Source organism: Alligator mississippiensis, chromosome 13 (genome assembly GCF_030867095.1).
Source record: "Alligator mississippiensis isolate rAllMis1 chromosome 13, rAllMis1, whole genome shotgun sequence".
Lineage (NCBI taxonomy): Eukaryota > Metazoa > Chordata > Crocodylia > Alligatoridae > Alligator > Alligator mississippiensis.
In genome coordinates this window covers 45,341,581-45,362,194 of record NC_081836.1, presented here as the reverse complement: position 1 = coordinate 45,362,194, position 20,614 = coordinate 45,341,581, and the positions used below count along the sequence as shown (strand labels likewise).

Here is a 20,614-nt window from a genome sequence, read left to right as displayed (position 1 = left end):
TCTATTTTTAGGGAGTGAATATTAGGAAAGGAGAAAAGCTTTTAAGACAAGATCAAATGGCTACAGATCCATTTAGATTGGAAATTAAAGATTTCTAACTATCAAAAGTATGACGTTTTGGAATGGTCTGCTAAACAAAATGATGTGGCAATCTCATTAAGACTGAACTGGATAAGTCTGTGGAAGGCATGGTGCAATAGGACAGGGAGTTCTGTCATGCCAGTTAGTGTGCCCATGGAGTTGTGTGTTTGCAAGGGTATGAAGGTAGCACCTGCAGTATTGAAGGAATCTGATAACTCAAGCTTTCAAACTTTTTTCATTTGCAGAACCCTAACAAATTTTAAATGGACCCTTCTGAATGGTAAGTGTCAGTATTCACATATTTTGACCATAGTCATCTTCCGTAGACCCCTCAGACAGCTTGCAGACCCCCAGGGGTCTGCAGACCACAGGTTGAAAACCCACTGTCCTAGGGTCTTGAACAAAGGTTAACCAACAACTTCCTCAAAGCTTGAGTGGCACGGCAATGGCAGTGCCCCTTGTCTCCCTGCCTCACCCAGGTGTTTCAGGTACTGTGCCCTTCAGTTGTAACAGTTTGCAGTGGCACTGCTGAAGATTCATTAGGTTAAATGACTGCCTGGAAGTGCAGGGGACTGGACTTGGTGGCCCAGAAGACCACTTCCAGTCCTATGTGCCTATGCAAATAAGGGACCAAAGTTACACTCTACTCTCCTTGTAGGGCAAGTACCTTTGATTCTTTTAAAATTCATCTCTTTCCCAGGGCTTGACTTCACTGACAATTCAAACAGAGCACAGTATAAGCCTGTAGCAAAGTGTCCTCAAGAAAAAATGCCCTAAATTCCTTCAGTAGAGACCCCCCTTTATTACCCTTTCTCACAATGCTCCAAAGAAGCACTATTACTCCCCTGTATATGCTAGGAAACAACAACAAAACATCAGGGTTACCATATTTCCAGTTTCAAAAAAGAGGACACCTGTCAAGGAGGGGGGTGGTAAAATGATTGGGGGGCCCATGCCCTACCCCTTCCACTCACTCCTAAGCCACAGCCCCCCCAGCCCTGTTGATACCCCTTATTTCTGGCCCACAGCCCCCCGGCACTGCCTGTGCTGCATGCTCTTGACCCACAGTCCCCTGCCCCCTCTGATGCCCCTTACTCCCAAGCCACAGCTCCCTCAGCCCTGACCCACAGCCCCGCCAGTGCCCCTCACTCTTAACCTACAGCTCCCTGCTCCCCCCAACCCCTCCTGGCTGCCCTGTCTCTGCGGGCACAGGCACTGGTCTCGGTGCCACCAGCCCAGCCACTGCCACCAAAGGCCCCCGCCCCCTTTCCTCACAGGAGAGGCAATCACCTCTCCCACCCTACTGCAGTCCCAGGACCATGCATGCCCTGCCTCCAATCATCCTTCCCCACTTCCCCCGGCACCAAGCATCTCCTAGCTAGGGCAAGCCAGGAAGTGCTGGGAAAGACTTAAATGCTAAACATAGGTAGAGCAAAATCCCAGATATTTGTTGATATTTAAAAAAAAAAATGCCTGGGCAGAGATGGGAAGATCCAAAAAAAGGACACGTCCAGGAAAACCCGGACGTATGGTAACCCTATTTCAACTCACTTTAGCAGCAAGAGCTTTAGTTAAGGCAGAGATTTCACACCTGGCCTAGTGACACAGCCAAAGAGTCCCTAAGTCAGAGATATTAGCATGGCAGTGAGCTCTTAGTTCTTTATACTGGATATGGGTTATTTGCTATAAAACTACACTAAATGAGTGCTTGTGTTCTATCATTTTATAGGGGTGTAGGTTGTAGCCGTGTTGGTCTAAGGACATAGGCAGACAAGGTTCCTTGGGTGAATCTGATATCTTTTATTAGACCAACCCAAATAGTTGGAGAATAGTTATTAAGCAAGCTTTCAAAAACCCTTCGTCAAGCTAAGGACACCAACTGCTGAAACTTCCTTAGCCTGACGAAGGGTTTTTGAACTCGAAAGCTTGCTTAATAACTATTCTCCAACTATTTGGGTTGGTCTAACAAAAGATATCAAATTCACCCAAGGAACCTTGTCTGCCTATCATTTTATATGCATTTAAAAATTCTTTGATTATGAGGCATTACTAAGCAGCAAACTTTTTTACTGAGTAAAGAATGGCCAGTAGTGTAGAGCAGGAATGGATCTGCTTCATTCAACAGAATAAACAAGGATGTGTTTAGTACAGATTCCCAGCTCTGTCACAAGCAGAGGTAACCCTGGAAACATCATTAATAAGTGCGATCCTTGCCGTCACACGACTCAAATGGTTACCAGCGCAACATATGGATGCACAGGGGAGGGGATGAAAGAAGTCAGTCAAAGACAGCTAATATTTAATTCTATAAATAGTTCATCTAGAAGACAAAAGAATTTGAACTTCTAACACCAGTTCTTAGTTGGGCTTTGGGGAGGAATTAGAGGGGGTGAGGGGAATTCCTTTTCTTCAGAGTCAAACATTGTAGGCTTCTACTAGTAACCTTGGACTAAGATTTTAATAAATTTTAAACTAGTAGCAGAAAAAAAATATTAAGCCACACTCCACCAATTATGAAATCTCTGACATACAGTATTTTTACATAAACAATTGATGTAACCCAACATAAACAAAAAGGCAGAAATTGAATCTCTCTTATTCTTAAAATGTTTTCTAAGTGTCTAAACAGGAAACAACAATTTGGTATTTGTTACAGGCTAATGAACATTCTTACAAAAAACTTGCTCTAGTTATCACTTCTCATCAATTTTTCATCACTGAGTTATCATCCCATAATATTTCTATTTGAAATCTGAATATCCCAATGAAGGATGTGAGAATAAAAATAAAGTTTCAAGAATCTCTTGAGTACGACAAATGAAAAAGATTCTTTTAAAATAATTGATATGACTGAAAATGAAATCTCATCTTCCAATTTCACTTTCCGTTCCATTTCTGCCTTTATAATAAACAAATGTGCTTGTAACAAATGTGCATCTTTGTTTCCTTTTCTCATTCATATGTTAAGATCATTGTTAGTGTTACAGGACTGGACAGGAAAGCATAGCATTTTGTTATATAAACTAGCTGTAGCACTGGAAATTGAAGAAAGCCCTAACAACAACCCATCTAGGATGGAATAAAGACTACTCTAATCCTGACAGTCATTGTAAACAGTTAATAAGCAATCGATCAACACTGACCACAAATATGTTTACATTTTCTTTTTAGTCTGGGCACCTTTTAGATGCTAAGTGGACTCCACACTGATTCGATACATCTTATACAACAATCTTTCAATAGATTACCCAGATCCTCTAGAGCTCACTTAATCAGAATATTTTCTACTTACTTAATAAAAGCTTCCATAATGCACTTGCAAACCTCCACTCTCACACACTCCTTCTGGAACATATCCAAAAATGGTAAGAATTTCTCCTAAAAATCCAAATAAAAATGAAGCAAGTCAATTGAAGCATTTTCCATATAAAAGATTTTGGTCTATGCTGAAAAGTATCTTTCCTAATCCTTAATATGCAAGAAGCATTAATGTTTTAGTGTCTGACCTCATTATCCTTTTGTCCAAGGGAAACCTACCTAACACCTTTAAAGGCAAGCTTGGGAACAAACAAAAAAAAAGTAGGCCGGACACTAAGAACCAAGGACTTAACACTGATATAATGTGCAATAAAACCAAAAATCTAACTGATTCTGAATTTGTCCCACACATGAAAGGTAAGAATGACCCTCCTCCCTTTTGATAGGCCTTGATCTTCCAGTAATCAGCTTCTTTTCCTCTGCTAATTGTTTGTCTGATACCCCTGGGAATTTCTCTCCCCCCTCTTCTAACTATCCAGTGTGGTGCTGTGCTAGTTTTTACTCTATGCTTTGCTAGCATTCGCTCCTCAGTCCTAATGAACAATGTTTTGCATTCCAAAGCTAGATTATCTCAACTATGCAGTAGGTCCAATAAAAGATATCACCCTAAGAAACCTTGCCTTGCATAATTCTTGTCATCCCAGCTACAGCACTACTCTAACTCTACAATAATCCCTAATAGGGAAGTTTAAAGATACCACAGCTATAAGAATATGACTAAATAATATGAGATAATTAAATGGAAGTATAAATAGAGGCAAATAAGAAGAGTATTGACTGAGGGACTATGGTATAACATGCAACATTTAGAATGCATTTAGCCAAATATAGAAAAATTTTTTAAACGCAAGGATATGATGAAGGCAGATCAGATACAATTATGATTTCTACTGAAAAGTCTGAGGACCGTGAAAGCAAGCCTTAGAGTATTAGAAATAGGAATTATTATTCTTCTGCAAAGGACTGGAGGAATGCCAGTCACCATTTTAAATTTTGCCGATGCTGGAGCTTTAGAATAGTTAAATGTCCCTTAGGTACTGAATTTAAACTGCTGAGGTAGCCAGAGAACTAAATGCTTATATACTATCTTGAAAATACACTGAGGGTAAAATTATCAAAAGTGCTTAAGTGATTTAGGAGCTTAAACAATTCTTAAATCAATGAGACTCTTGAAACGCTTCCTTTTATTCAGGCTACAGAAATATAAAAAACAGGATGCCAACTTTATTCTGTCTTTACCACAAAATGATTGGCCTCTTCACTTTCCCTTAGCCCCTCAAATAGTACCCTAAGTTCTTTCTTTTGAGACAGTAAAATATATGTTAAACACAGAAAGGAAGCAGTATCAGGAGTTCTCAGCACAGCCCACAAATAGACTGTATTAATTAATTTGAGCTGCTTCTGCTGCCATTAAAAACAAAAATATTACAGAGCCCTATAACCTAATAAGAAGAAAGTGTGAAATATTGTAATTAAAATAATGGATTTTGAGAAGTAATCAGTTAACACTTCCTTGGGTATTTTAACAGTTTTATACTTGACAAAAAAAACTTCTCACCATGCAGGCTTCCAGCTGATTTAGATAATCAAATCAGGTTACGTTTCCTAAATGCACAACATTCCTAAAGACAAGCAGTTCCAGAAAGAACATAAACTTAAAAAGCAACTTACCACTGAGAAAAGTATGGAAAAGTCATGGAAATAAGTAATGACTTTCTGAATAATTGACTGCAGCTGGGGAAAAAGGGGAAAATGCAAGTAATTTCATTACAAGTTAAATGTAAAAATACAGTACATGATCATTACATTGCTGTATATCTGCAAGTCACAACTTAATTTTTTCTCTAATTAATGTGCACTGTGTGAGCATGTGCGTGCAGGACTCTAGACTAGAGCACTGTTCCATAGCATTACGTTGTCCTAATGCTTCCCGAGTTATAAGGAGACAATTTAAAATATAATCATTATGTTGCAGGAGACAACAGCAATTTTTAGCACACATCATGATTTTTTTCTGAAAAAAAAAAATTAGCTCTCACAGAGTTGCTAAAACAAAAGAAAGTCTCTTACCTGTGGGTAAGCCTCTTCAAAAGCACGATCCGGAGTCATATGTTTGATAACATCTGCCAGAACAGTATTGACCTCACGCTTCTGTGTAGTACAAATTAAGATGTCACAAGCACAGTATAGAAACTGGTTCATCTTTTACATTACTAGAGCACTGTGCTAATGTCAACCAAGGTTCTCCTTTACAAAAGATTTAATACTTTACAGAGCTATAGTGGAAGCCAGATAACTCATAGTAAGTGCTGGTAGGACTTCAGCTATAATTTGGTCTGTATTTTCTCCCCTCATGCTCCATATACAGGTGAGAAATACATATGTGACCAATTAAGAGGTCTCCCGATGCAGCCATCATTTTGTATTGATTCAACTTTCTTACTAAAAAAAAAAATATGATCATAACAAACAATATACCCTTCTTTTTCCTATTTAGTATCTGCTTTCTTACAAGCAGATACTAAATAGGAAAAAGAAGTCTATTGTTTGTTATGAGCATTGGTTTTCCCACTGTAAACTGCTATACAGTCACTTAGTGCCTACACAGCTAAAACAATAAACTCAAAGTAATTCTCACATACTGTAAAGTGTCTGCAGGTGTACTCCACCCACACTTCAGCGCAGTTAATATAATCCTAGAAAAAATATAAATATTTATGTTATGGTCAATAGAATATATCACCTTTAAAAGCTCTATCAGGTTGTACAATCTCTATTTCTTTTCTAGCAATGTATGCACTCAAGTAATTACTTGGACAGTTTTTCTGAAATGTTGCCTTTGTAAGACAAGATGTCCAGTTGCACTGCTACAACATTTTAGAACTGGGGTAACCTGTGGTTCATAAGAAGCAACCAGTACACACTGCCTGGGCAACTACCAAGTATCTAGGAATAGTAAAATAGGCAATGTCACATTTATTGTCCATCTAGTCTAAACACATCTGTAATTTTGTGATTGTTTTTAATCCATTTTAAAACAACTGGCTCCCAGCATTTAAAGTAGGCAACACATTTCCTATCAATGACCTACCTGTGGGTTCTTTAATTTTGTGATAACTTTCCAGGCTTCATTTAATATTTGAAGGTGATCACTTTCAGGAGGATCAGCTAATGCCAAGTTTAGCCCCAGGGAGCGGAAGAGAAGGTGCTGAAAAAGAGATCAGACCATCCTATCATATAACCAATAGATTTTTCACTGGAAAGTGTAACTCTTTCAGTATTATTGTTCCAAAATTATAGAAGCTGGGTATATTAAATTGAATGAATCCCTTGCTCAAAGTCTGAGCTATTATACACTTTTGCTGGAGAACTATCAGCCATGAAATTAACTACCAATGCATCTCAATACATACCCTGAAATAACGCACAGCTTTTTATTCTCCTTTTTAATACATGCATATTTTTCAGATGTCTAAAAAGTAATTTCTAGGTGTTCTGCTCCTGCTCTTGCAAAGCTCCCATTGGTTTGAATGGGGAAAGACTAAATCCCTATATCGAATAGAAAACAAAGTTGGGAGGAGTAGAAATATAGCCTTTGTGAAAGAAACCAAATAAGTTAATCCTAGAACTTCTTCCCAGCATTGGAATGGCCAACTATTAAGAGGACTTCCCATGAATGAATGGCAGTAGACCTTTCTGGTTCATGCTCTGGCACAACAAGAGAAATTCTTGTATACTCTCACACTAACACCCATTACTTGTGTTCTAGATTTTAAATCACCTTATCTAACCTATATAATAGTTACTTCCATGTATGGAATACCTGGTTTTTAATCCCACGTGTACCATTTAGACAATGAGCTAAATGCATGAAGCTCTTGGCAAGATAATGAATAAGCAGTGCTGTAAATTACAAAAAGAACTTACCTTGGGGAATCCAGATTCATCACACTCCTTAATCATGGCAATAAAATCCATAGACCTTGCAGCAATAAACTCAGCTCTGAATGCTGACATCACTGAATTCAGAAGTAAGGCACTACAAGGAATATGATGCAAATCAGCTCAGCTCAACATACTTTGAGCTGCTCTCCATTCTCTAGTTTACATTAATCTGAACTTCAAAAGATGAACTACCATTCAGGTTCTACTTCAGAAAACAAGAGCTAAGAACATAAAGAAAAAACCCTCATGTTGCACTACAATGCACTGGCAAGACAAGACGACAGTAAGTGTGGCAAAGCTCCGCTAAGCTATAGGATATGATGGATATCCCAGTTACTATAGTACTTCCTTTGCTTTACCTCTAGGAAAGCACCATTTCACTGTGCTTAAATCATATTATACATCACAATTCTTCCATAAGGGTCAAATTTCTTCCATATTTTCACTACTTGAGAACAAATTTCTTTTTTAATACTGGTACCTCATTCACTAAATTGAAGGCAAGCTGAAGTCATGTAGTCATATCAAAGCAGTCTTTTTTATATTTGCTGAATTTTTCTCTTCTTTTCCTGTCTACAGTCCTTGTTGTTGAAAATACCAGTTGGTCTGACAAAAGCTTCTAAGATTTCTTGCATTAGCCAAAAAAAATTATTGTTGTAAAGTCTGATTTCTAGGAGTGAAATTATTGGAACAGAAATGACCCAAAGCAATATTAAGCAAGATTCAAAGATTAAGCTCACAAAATAAAAACAACCATTTATATTATTTGTATTTCCATATTATCCGATTTATCTACTGAACAGTCAAGCTAATGTATTGTACACAGACAGCAAGAGAGAGGAGTTGGGATGCATGTGCATGTGCCTGGTACAACATTTTAAAAAGCAAATACCCAAAGACAAATTCTGTTGACATGCAGGTGTCCAGCTTCCATGTTGATTTATCCCCAGCAAGACTATTCAGACATTCATCCCTCTGAAATCAAGTCAATATAGTGTAGGTAGCTGTCTGAGTTTTTACAGAACATTTTAAAAACCTAGTGTCCAGTCTCTTCTGACTGAACTTTAGTCATCTCACAGCACTTAGCAGGAATTTTCTCTTATCCTTGGACAAACATTTCTAATCTACCAGTTAATATGCACAGCAGCCTGCACAGGTCTTCTTCCATTCACCCCAGTGATGCTGCACATCCAGTTTGCCAAATGCACTGGGATTCTTTATATGGAAATGAAAATCACCATATAAATTTGTATTATTTAATGAAAATCCTGAGTCTGCAAAGGGAAGAACTTTGCCTTTAATGATACTAACCTACAAAATGATTGTCAGAGCTAGGTTATTCAATTTCCCAACAATTAACTTAATGATGTAAGGTTTTAAAAGGTCAAAAATAGATGCTGAAGTTAACACTCCATTAAATGCAGACAGGGAAATTTCTCAGTTCTCTTGGTGCTACATTGCAAAGTTTGCACTGCTTCAAAGCAACAAGACAGTTGTGCCCAGATAAAGCAGTCTGCTTTCACCACCTAAAATGCTACAAAAGTAAATTAAGCAAACTCTGCAGAATGGACCACAATCCATATACCAAAGTTGGAACAGTGGAGTCTAAGGATATTTTTTGCTCCATCCTTAGACAAAAAGCATAAGAGCATTCCCACTTCCAATTTTAATTGCACTTCCTGACTCCTTAAGCAAAAAGACAACTATTGCAATATCAGTCATGTGATTGAATAAAGTGGGTAACAAGTTTTTGATCATTCAAGCAAAATAAGACTGCTTTTGAAAACTGTTCATAGAACTTCTGCCCACTTATATTCATAAACTGAATCCATACCAAAACTATCAATCCCATAAATCAGGAAGTATGTTCAAGACTTATGCACAGCCTTTCTGAATTAACATGGTTAGGCTGGACATGGGATAAATGGTATTTGAAAATTATTTTAAACTCAAGCCCTATCTGAATAAGGAAAATTAGTTAAGAAGGAGTGAAGGCATATGCTTCCTGAACTAAACTTGGAAAATAGTTCTTAGCCTTAAATGGACACAAATACTACTATCTTTCAGCAAAGCCATATGCTTTGCAATTTCCTTTCAAATACACGTGTAGTAGCCAGTCACAGAGAGTAAGATGGCAGCAGAAAAAAAAGTGAAATATGAAGAGCAGCCAGAGGAAATGACTGGGAATCCAGAATACCACAAGTTCTAATCCTAGCTAAACTCTAGTTCATATGACAGTTCAGTTAATGAATTTAACATTTGCTCCTCAGCCAAACCAATGTATACATTGGACTTCCCCACTGGGGAGGCGGGAACGGAACTTTTATAAGCACAGATGTTATGCCTTAGTTTTGTTAGCTGATATTATTTAATTTTTCACGTGAAAAGATCTTATATCAAATAACTGGAATTCAAGGATAACAGAGATTTGATTTCTAATTTGTCTCAAGATTACATGATACTTACTTATTCCCCAGTTTCTTGCATCTTTCCATCATCTCAGTAAGCAGTCCCTATAGAAGTTATTTTGTTAAAAGTTAAAGAGCAGGGAAAAAAGTCTGGACCACCCCAAAAACATTTTTAGCAGCTTTTAGAAGCCCCATCAAAATTCACTAGAACAGAATTTAAATTTCCTAACCCAGGGATTGGCAACATATGGTCTGCAGAACCACTGGATCCTGCCCCTAAATGGGGCTTTGCCTGCACTGCACCACACAGCTCTGCAGCCAGGTGTCAGTAAGCTTTCCCATGACAGGCCAGAGCCAAGCAACAGGAAAAAGCAGGGGGGTAGAAAAGTGGTAGTAGCCAAACCCTAGTGCCAGCCCACCTTAGAGCTGAGCAGGGCCATTCCACCTACCACCAGATAAGGTTGCCAACCACTGACCTAGCCAACACATTCCACAAATCTTATTAAATTCTACATTTACTCAAAAGAAAAATCATATGCAGTGCAACATAAACAAACATACTGAATAGGCACAATGACATCTTAATCTAAAACACTATGTTATACAAGTCAAGTTTCCAGGACTTTATTCATGTCTGCAAAAGGTTATCTTTCTGAGAAAGGACCAGGTCAATTACCTCTGGCAAGAAAGGAGAAAAATCACTAGCTCTTTACTGCAGAATGCAGACACAGTGACTAAAGCCTAGAGTAGCTTGACAACTATGATAAGTAATCACAAATCCTACATTATCCTCACTAGTTCATATCAGTACGAGAGAAGAAACTGAATGGACTCAAAGGATCGAGATAGCAAGATCAAATGACCCTAGTAAGAAAAAGGAACAATGCTGACTGTGTATTCAACTGTTTTCATTTAATCTTTAATATGTGGATTGGATAAATTATTTTTCCTGTACATGAGAGCTTAAAAATGTATAGCCAAATTAGTTAGGGTTTATTGTAATCTTTCTGTATAAGTAAGGTTTGATTTTAACACGATATTTTTAACTTAGTGGCAAGCAAAGATGCAAATCACAGAGGATTTAAGTACTCCACATGATTGGACTTCCTTCATTTCTATATCTAATGCTGAAGTGTTGTAATGTCTCTTTAGAAATTAATGTCTGTTTCAGACTATTTTAGGATAATTAAAAACATTATGTTGATGAAGTTCAGAAAGAAAAAGGTGCAATCTGCACTGCTAAGTTGATAAAGTAGTGTAAAGAACAGAATCACAGGGTCCCGATGTAGAATCACAAGGCTCTAGATTAATCCCAGGGTGTGTGGTTGTGCTACATGAGTTCTGCACAAAATCGGTCAAACATGAATTCTAGAGTTGCTGAAGTTTCAACTTTAAGTATTTTCATTATTTCAAGACAATCTATAAATAAGTATTTAAAAAGGACTGCTTTCTGCTGCTACTACTCATATGAATATTAGGCTTGTAAGCACTTTTTTCATACAGGCATTACCCCTTGATTTCTATTTCCCAGAACTTGCCAGTGACAGGACAATATTCTTCCAAGTCTTTCTTTACACCAGTCTCTACATTTATTAGTACTTTCCTCAAAGTTCTGTAGATTGTGTTTGCCTTGGAAGTGATTCAATATTTTATTTGGCATTCACAAATCTTGTACAATTCACCTTGGAAAATAACTATTTGTACTGCTGTTCAGATGACACTGCTGGATTGCCTTCTCTGGTGCACATTTTGATTTCCATTGTGTGTAATATTTTTACTTCCAGAGGCCTACTACCCATTTTACATCTTTAAAATAATTTTAAAAGTAATTATTTTGGCAAAAGATACCTTTCTGCCAGCTGCCCACATCCTTTAACAATGATAAAACATCCTTCACAAGCATCTTGATACATGTGTATGAGAATTTCTTCTCTTTCAAAAGTATCCAGCCAAAAATCAGAACAAGAGATTTCCCATAGCCAATGCTCAAAACATAATAAATGCTTAATTTCCTCAAGATTATTTGGGCAGCTGATTTTGCAACATATGTAACTCAAAACTCTTGCCATCTGGGGCATCTTAGGTGGACTCTAGCTGGCACTGGCCCTGTTTTCAGAAGTCTATTTCTTTAATTTCTCCTCAAGCCATCTATTATTATACAAGATTTCTACTAAAATATCAAACATGAGAGAAAAGATAGATAACCATACACAGCAATTTAATATTCAGGACAAAAATATTATAGTCCTTTATATTCTTTTCTCTTTACAATTTGTATTTTATATAATAGATTTTATATGAACTATGATATAAAAACATAAAACCTAGATTCTTATTATAAACATTAATGTTCTCATTAGTTGCGTGGCATATTCAAGGTGATACAAGTATTTTAACCTCTTGTTTAATCTTACGTTCACTCTTCCACTTTGCCTAAGAATTCTACTCAATTCTTAGTTCTAAATATGATAAAAAGTAATTCATGCCACACATGCTGGTTCTGATTTTACACTTACTTATTTTATATTAAACTTAGTTGTCTTTTCTAGCACTTCCACCAAACAGTATTAATGCTTACTTCAAACATGAGTAGTTTAGAGTACTGAACAGGTCTTACACAGGTTTGTAACGCACCACACATGTAGCCCTATAAAGATGCCTGCTCTTGTACACTTTAAGTATTCCACATAATTGAATACACTGGGAATTTCTCATTTGAAGTTTGAATACGAAGTTCTAACTCTTGTGCTATGCAGCAGAGTCCTACGTTCAATTTTTCTACTAGACTACTATAGCTTTAAAATACCGCACACCGTCAAATGCATGCTTTATATTTTCCTTTTATAGTTAAACATCAAATATTACCATGGAAAAAATAATCAATTACCTCTGGAGCACGGTATGCAATACACTGTAAAATCCAATCAATAGCTGGAGAATAGAGAGTCAAATACAATGGAATCTCCACACACTGGACTACCAGCTGATTCTGAACTGTATCTCCATGTATCTGTTAAAATAAAAAGTAACAGATGAAATAGCTGCCATGGGCAAGGAAAAGTGTCTGACTAGAGCTGTGAAACTGGAAACAGAACTTCAAATCACAGGTTCACTGAAAGCTTCATGAGATCAGGTTAACTCAATTACACAATATGCTCAGCAGCTCAACAATTATTCTGCATAATTTCCTGAGTTTGACACAAAAATTGCAGTGGACACTATTAAAACCTGTATATATGCCACCTACAGTAGTTAATTTATCACAGTATATGCAGCATTCCACAATAAAATTAAATACTGTAGCTTAGTGTTATATGAACTAGAGAATGGTAAAATAATGCAATGAAAAAAATTCTAGCTTGGAATGTTCATCATTGCATGAACAAAAATACTGCAAGTACAGAAGTCACGACTACTAGGGACCAAACTATAAGCCAACCCTTGTTTAAGAAGAGGGCAGTTTTTGTGTTTCTTTAGAAAAAAAAAAAGGTAGACTCACAGTCAGAACAATACAGTATTTTCACCATAGACTGCTTAAGGAACACATTATTTTCACTCAGCCAATGCAAATGTATTTGCTTACTTGTTTAAATGTTAGAAGGAAGTCAAAAAAATTTTTGTTGAGACTTTCTTTGAGATGAGGAGCCACTTCCATTCCAACCTATGGTAAAAGAAAGTAACATTTTATTTTCTTCCTCGCTTACTATTGTCCTACATTCATGCAAACAGAGAATTATTCACCAGTAGTGATACACATATTACCAAGACAAAGAAACCTGAACAACAGGTTTTGTCTGTGCCTATATCTGCCTCACTTATAAGTGACATGATGGCTCTGGCCTGTGTTAGCTGTAACTGCATTAAGTATAAAAATGTCCTGAAGTGTTTGTGGTCAGCAGGAATGGTGCAACAACAAGTAGGTGTGGGGGAAAACATCAGCCCATGTTCAATTGCTTACATAAAAATATTTTTAATTTTTTTTTTTACATGAAGCACTCAAAAATTAGGAGCATTCAGACTTAAAGTTGCCTCCCACCTTGTATATCCATGCTGTGCACTGAATAAGACAGGAGTCATAGAAAAATAGCATATGTTCACATAATAAAAAGGTGACCACAACGTATGTTCACATGACCTATGGGAATTAACTAAAATTGCAAAGACAACTCTAAGATGAGCCTTTTCTAATTTGATTGCTAGATTTTGCAATATTTAAAGGAATCTTTAAAAGAAGTTTAGTTTTTGGGGTTTTTTAAAAGGATAATAATTATATATAAATTAAAAAAATTATTATCAAAGTTTATGGATGAGCAGAATGAAAGTGGCAAAGCACTCCCTGACAGAGCAATTAGAGGTTTGGGGCTTTTTAAAAATAACAGTTTAACAACCTAGGACCATTTCTCACCCCAAGGCCTGATCCTGGAAGATGCTGGGTACCTGAATCCACCACCTCCCCAAATGAATCATCTCCTACCAACCTTCAATATTGTGTTTCTGAATCAGATGAACTTTTGAATCATGAATCTCTTAAATCTTTTGAATCTCTTTTGCAAGCAAGAGAGAAATATCACTCTGCCCTATGACTTCCCCTACAGAAAGAGTTGGCTCTACAAATTGGTTTAGCAGCAACAATACCCATAGTTATCTCTACTGCAGCTTTACAGATCATTTGTATCCACACTAGGACTTATTTATCATATAATCTGGTACATCCCACATGAAAAAGCCCAGTTCCTGCAAAAAAAAAAAAAAAAACCAAAAAAAAACCAGACTGCAAAAAAACTGGAAAATGGCAAGCAAGCAGGGGAAAGGGGGCACACTGAAAACAGAGGTGGGAAGCTCTGGCATCCTGAAGCACAGCACGGGAGGAGGAGATTTTTGCAGCAGGGCAAAAATCTCCCCATACACCTCTAATTGGCCAATGGGCCCAATACACCTCTGATTGGCCAATGGGCCCCAGAAGTCCCACCACTCCCCAGAAATTGACAGATAGCCATATGTCAATCTCTGGGGAGGGGAAGGACTCCCAGGGTCCCTTGCAATCAGGGGGGGTGTTGGGGGGGGTGGAGGGAGGGCTCGCTGCACTCTGCCCTGAAAATGGTGACCAGCACCATGCTTGGACCACAAAATCAGGTGTGGGGGGCAACCAACCCCTGCAAGTTACATAGGTCCCTACCAATAAATACTGGAAGCGACCATCCAAGCTGATCAGTCTAAACAGCTCTATTTCTGCAGATCAGCTCTACAGTATGTTGCAAGAGACAAGGTGAATCCATTCATAAAAATCTGTTAGTTTATTCAACTGAGTTTAATTGAACCAAGGTTTTCATGACAATCCTGCAAAATACAGCATAGGTGACTAAGACATTCTGACTAAAAACAGTGTAGCATGTGATAAGATCTCCAACAAAGACCATATATGACATGCTCAGACCGACAGACCCTTTTACCATCCACTCTCAAGACTTGGCATGCAAATATTTTTTCCCATATGAACACATTCATGCACCTTAAATTCACCAGAAGTCCATTTCTTGTACAAGTTTATTTTGGCAGAGGTGTTAGTGAGATTTTGAAGTGCTTGTCATAAATGGTAGTACAGGCTGTTAAACCATAATCATATGAAGTGGTGGTAAATTAAGACATTTTATTTTAAATACACCATGCCAAATAACTCCTTTTTATCAGAAGATCATAAAGCCATTTTCCAAAAGCAGATGCTCCAGCTGCAAGAGCAAGGCAACAATGAATTGAAAGGGAAGGAAAGCTTGGATGTCATCTCTTGAAAAGCAATGCATAATAATCAGAGAGCAGCATGTAGCACCATATACTTACACGTATTCTCTAAGACCTAGTCCCCAGTTTTATTACTCTTCCCCAGGAGAGAGAAGTGGTAAGACAAGCTTAGAAAATTAGTTTTTAAATTACTATGATTATTATATACACTTATGCAGAAGGTTTGAGAATATTATGATTGCAATGGAAACATTAACATGCTTTTAATATGCCAGCAGAAGGAAGGAAGTTCAGAGAAAAACTGCAGCTAATTAAATCTTCCTTTATTGGCAGGCTGGACTGCAGCAGTAAGCAACTGGCCAGCAACATAAATTCATTTCAAATAATGTGAAATAGTAGCCTACCCTGCACAGGTATGCTCTTGCACAGACAGCAACCAGTGGATCTCCAATTCCTCTAATCATAGATGTCAACCGTGGGAGACACTCTGAAATTCCCCTGTTAAGATTTGTTTTTACAAATTAAAATTGAGATTTAAGAACTAATCACAGTATCATACCACCCACTGATAACTTTAAAGACTACATTATGCATTTACATCAGAGCATGAATTATAGAAAACTCCTGAGGGAAAAGGTATTAGGGCAAAATTTCATTTAGAAGTAAAATGCAACATGTATTGCACATCACATCTTGGGCAGGAATTATACCACATATCTGTCAGAGTTCTTTTTTGGTTTTTTTGTTTTTAAAGAAATGTTTCATGTTCCAAGCCAAATCAAGTCCAAATCCACGAGTCAATCCAGAACCATAAGTGGCCCTACAACCGGCAAACATCCTCCACCCCTGCCAGGGGCTTCAGATACTTCCAAAGTCTTTTGGCAGGCATCCTATGTGCAGGCCCAAGCCCGGAGGCCCCCAAGTTTCGCCTGCCCTCAGCCATATGACTGCAGAAGCAAGCTATGGAGGAGCCTCCCATTTCCAAAAAGTGGGCTTTAAGCCCCAACACCTCGGCAGGTACTAAACCACACCAGAAGAGCAGTTATCCCCAGGAAAACTGTGTTTTGGACTGCTTAAGGAAAACTGCCTTCTTGGACCCAGATGCATGGTGTTTCCCCAGAGTAGGCCAAGTAGCCAAGTTGTACTCTGGGGACTTGTGTGAGGACTAAGAAAAAGAATGAATGCTCCCCTCTAGACTGGAGAGGCAACAAAGCTATAGTATGCTTGCAATGCAGTCCCAAGGAAGTAGCAGCCCTAGAGGCTGACATAGCTTCCTTCCCCAAGAGGAGCAGCAGCCACTAGGGAGTCTCCTAGTCACAGATCCACTCACCCCACTTCATTCCCAAACCCCATTCTGTGGTTGAGGAAAAAGTGACACCAAAATTGTTGCATAGGAGAGGTGTGAAGCCTCTGAATGGTCTCCTTGTATTACAGTCCCACAGCACATCCTACATTGAGCCCTGATCTAGCACACAGGACAGGCACAGCAGGGGCCCAAATCCAGCTGTGTTGGGGTGAGGGAGGGGGGAAGGTGGGCACAAGAGAAGGCAGGTCCTGCTCCAATCTGGTGGCACAGGAGGGAGGGAGGTTGGCGGCATTGCCCAGCCCCAATCCAGCTATGTAGGGCTTCGGAATTTGGCAGTCGGGGAAAGGTGGCAATACTCATTGCCCTGCTCCCTGCCCACAAATTTCCCAACCCAGAAGGTACCCCATGGCTCCAGGGACCAGATCTGGCTCATGGGCTAGGGGTTACACAATCCTGGGTCATGGCATTCAAGGGCTCCTAGACACAAAAGCATTTGATTTTTTTTTTTATTTCTTTTTTAAGGAACACTGTCCATTGAATTCAGCACCGTTTGTCTCTTCTTCCCAGATTTTTAGTAGCTGCTTTCCTGGATCATTGTTCCCATCTTGCTCCCTCATCTTACTTTAAATCTCATCTTTGTTGTTCTCTCCTTCCTGTACTCCTGTCACTTTTGCCTTCCTTTCAGTTTCTAAGTCAATTGTCCTTCCCCCACATTGCTTAATACAATGGGCGACATGTAAGTGCTGACAGCAAGGGGCACAACTCCACGCTGCTGCCACAGTGTGGGAGCACAACTCTGCACCACTACTGCTACCCCTGCTGCCCCAGGCACTGGGTCTGGCCCAGCAGCAGCCCCAAATCCCATCACTGGTGCAAAATTCATAATGCCACTGCCATCCCCACTGCTGCTGGGCCCTGGCTCTGGCCAGGCTGCAGCTCCATGCCCTGCTGTCAGCGCAGAAATCTCGGAGCATGTGTCCCCTCTTCCTCCCCCTCCCCGCCCCCCCCCTACAATGCACTGCCAATGCTTAATACTTCAATTAGGTAAGCGCTCTGTAGTAAATGAGTCAGTATGACACCAGCTATGGCAGCATTCTGCCTTGAAGTTATTTCCTGGGATTCATACCAATACCTCCAACTCATCAATACTGCCAAACATATTTGCATTCTGTATTTAGTAACTGCATGTTACCCTTACGTTTTTGATAGAAACTTGTTGCATTTCAGTATTGCTGCTTCCACATAGCTGAATGCATAGTTAAGGGGAAATTATTTCAAAATGCCCTTAAAAATAAGATAAATACTAAATATTCACTGGTTGAAAATAATTTGGCCATCAAGTGCTACGGCTCCTTTAAGATTTTACTACTTGTTTTGTGGCTTTTACACCTTTTCTATTCTGTTTTCCAATTTGCTCAGTTTCTGGTATGTAAACTTAACTTAAACAATCATTGCCCCTTTAAAGGAACACTTAGTTGCCTAAGTGTAAAAAAGGGTTTGGGAGGTCAACCCCAGTTTGAAGCAGGTACCTCTCTGCTGCTACAAGTTATGCTCTTAATGTTCCCAGAAAGGGGAGGGACTTAAACACATCCTTTCCCTTAAGCATTTACCACTACTTGCTGAGGCAGCTTTCTACTGTATGTGCTGCCTGTTGTGAAGCCCATTCCATGGCATCTAGCTATAAGGAGTTTAGGCACTTCCCCCTCAGGACTGCAAAATCTGGTAGGTCAGAGTTAAGTTCAAAGTCTGCCTCCACCCAGATGGCTCATCAAGCTAGCACAGTTAAGCCACACAGCCAAGTGAGTGACATGGCTAGCTTCCCAACTGATCAACCTTTGACTCCACCTCAGAATGACTGGGTACCTACTTATAGTTCGATCAAATGGGGATGATCTTTGGCATGAGTCACGACAAGAGGATTAATGTCATGCTTCTAGATTCACAGAGATGCTTAACCATTCTACCACCATACCCTCATAATCCAGTCCATTGTCAAGGTGCCCAAGGTATCACAACACCTAAATCCTGAAAATCTAGCCTTCTACTTCTCTGTGCCTGCACTATCCACCTGTAAAAAAAAAGGGGGATATAGTACTAGTACTTCCCTACCTCACAAGGATATTATGAGAATAAGTATATTGGGAACAAGGAGACATTAGATACAATAGTGATATAGCAAAAGATATTTTGAAGTTATTAATAATTATCATGTAATTTTTGGTAAACTTCATCACATTCTCATATTACTAATTCTTTTAAAACTTCAGGAATAATAATATAACACTTGGATAGTCAAACTCATTTGAAAAGGATACAATCTGGGAATGAGCTCTCTGATGGAAGCGATCTTGAAGAACCAATTTAAACAAGTTTCTTTGGCAGTATCATTAACACTTTCTGGAGTGAAATTATCTGGGAAAAGAAAATTAATTGAGAACAAATCATGTTACCTTAAATTCTGAAGTAAGTTAAACTAGCTACATTTAAAAAATCTGGAATTAGAAGTCACTTCTAAATATTTGCTTTCAAAAAAGAAAGAAAAGATACCATAATAAGCTGGACAATGTATTATTCTGATTCTTAGATCTCCCTTGCAGCAGTGTGGACAATTGCTTGGCTGAGTCAGAGTCATAGAGAAGTAGGGCTGGAAAGGACCTCTAGAGGTCTAGTCCAACCACCTGCCTGAGGCAGGATCATCCCTATCCAAACCATCCTGTACAAACCATAATCTGACCTCTATGTAAGACTGCTCTCAACCCTGACAACACAGACCTAACACCCTAACCTACTACAGGTAAAGAAGAAGAACCACAGCAGTCAATGTCCTGCTTCTATAAATATTATCAATATATGCTCAAAAGGTCCTGGATAGAGGGCCATGCCCCCTGCTACAGAGGTAGGCAAAACCCCCCACAGTCCAGACCAGTCTGACCATGAGTTAAAATTCCTTCTTGACTCCAAATATTGAGAGGCTCCCATCCCATATGGTTCCTCCAGAATTAGATGATGGAAAATCCCCACGCACTATATCGAACAAGAATATAGGGAGAAACTGTCTCTCTGCCTCTTCTCTGAGAACTGAGGAATTCCTGAACAATGTACTGCAGACCCCATAGGTGGGGTAGGACAGAAAGCCAAGGTCATACTCAGGGTCCTGATAAGTATTGCATAGGGTAGAACTTGGGTTAGGCTAGTGTCCACTTCTGCATCCTTGCTTGCAGCACGGGCTCAGCTCTCTAAAATTCAGCTCATCTAGAATGTCTACACTGTTTTTATTTTGGTATGCTAAAAGTGTTGCCTGGCTCAATTAACATGTATAAAAATAATTTGTCAACAAACCTATTTATCTTCCATCAGCCAACATCATCAGAAACAAAAAACTAGGATCAAAGCTCTGAATCAACAAGCAAAGCAAACACCTAAGGACCCAGGTCTCCAAGCACTTTTATCAATTACATTAAAGTAAATAAGCAAGCTTTCTGATACAGATGGAGGAAAAGAAAGAAAGACTCCCTTGTTTGATTTCCTATGATTTAGCTTTTAAAAACTGCCCCAAACCTTGAGTGCCTAGTGTTTTTACACCATTGGGTCAGTGATTTTCAAAGGGTTTAATTGTAACGGACCAAAAGTGACTTCTGCATTGCCTACTACCTAGTGGAATATTCCACATACCAAGGAAAGGCAGGTTAAACATCTAATTTAGGATTCTCACAAGGAAACACCTGCATTTTGAAGACTCTGAATATGCAACTTTACCATAACTCTCAGGTTTAACAGTGACCAAAAGCTTTAATGAAAGTCACTTTCATGGGAAGCTCTA

At 38.8% G+C, this 20,614-nt stretch overlaps 1 protein-coding gene across 1 annotated transcript in view; it reads right to left on the bottom strand.

Moving 5' to 3' along the window:
- The window catches only part of VPS35L (VPS35 endosomal protein sorting factor like), a 110,596-nt gene that overhangs the window by 50,766 nt on the left and 39,216 nt on the right, over positions 1 to 20,614 (bottom strand). The window contains exons 10-21 of the mRNA XM_019494745.2: positions 19,110 to 19,206; positions 17,993 to 18,040; positions 15,893 to 15,986; positions 13,336 to 13,413; positions 12,640 to 12,762; positions 9,811 to 9,857; positions 7,327 to 7,438; positions 6,491 to 6,607; positions 6,042 to 6,095; positions 5,470 to 5,550; positions 5,071 to 5,133; positions 3,374 to 3,459 (exon numbers count right to left, since the gene is read on the bottom strand). Coding sequence (XP_019350290.1) covers positions 3,374 to 3,459; positions 5,071 to 5,133; positions 5,470 to 5,550; positions 6,042 to 6,095; positions 6,491 to 6,607; positions 7,327 to 7,438; positions 9,811 to 9,857; positions 12,640 to 12,762; positions 13,336 to 13,413; positions 15,893 to 15,986; positions 17,993 to 18,040; positions 19,110 to 19,206 — 1,000 coding nt within the window. The remainder of the gene's footprint in view (positions 1 to 3,373; positions 3,460 to 5,070; positions 5,134 to 5,469; positions 5,551 to 6,041; positions 6,096 to 6,490; positions 6,608 to 7,326; positions 7,439 to 9,810; positions 9,858 to 12,639; positions 12,763 to 13,335; positions 13,414 to 15,892; positions 15,987 to 17,992; positions 18,041 to 19,109; positions 19,207 to 20,614) is intronic.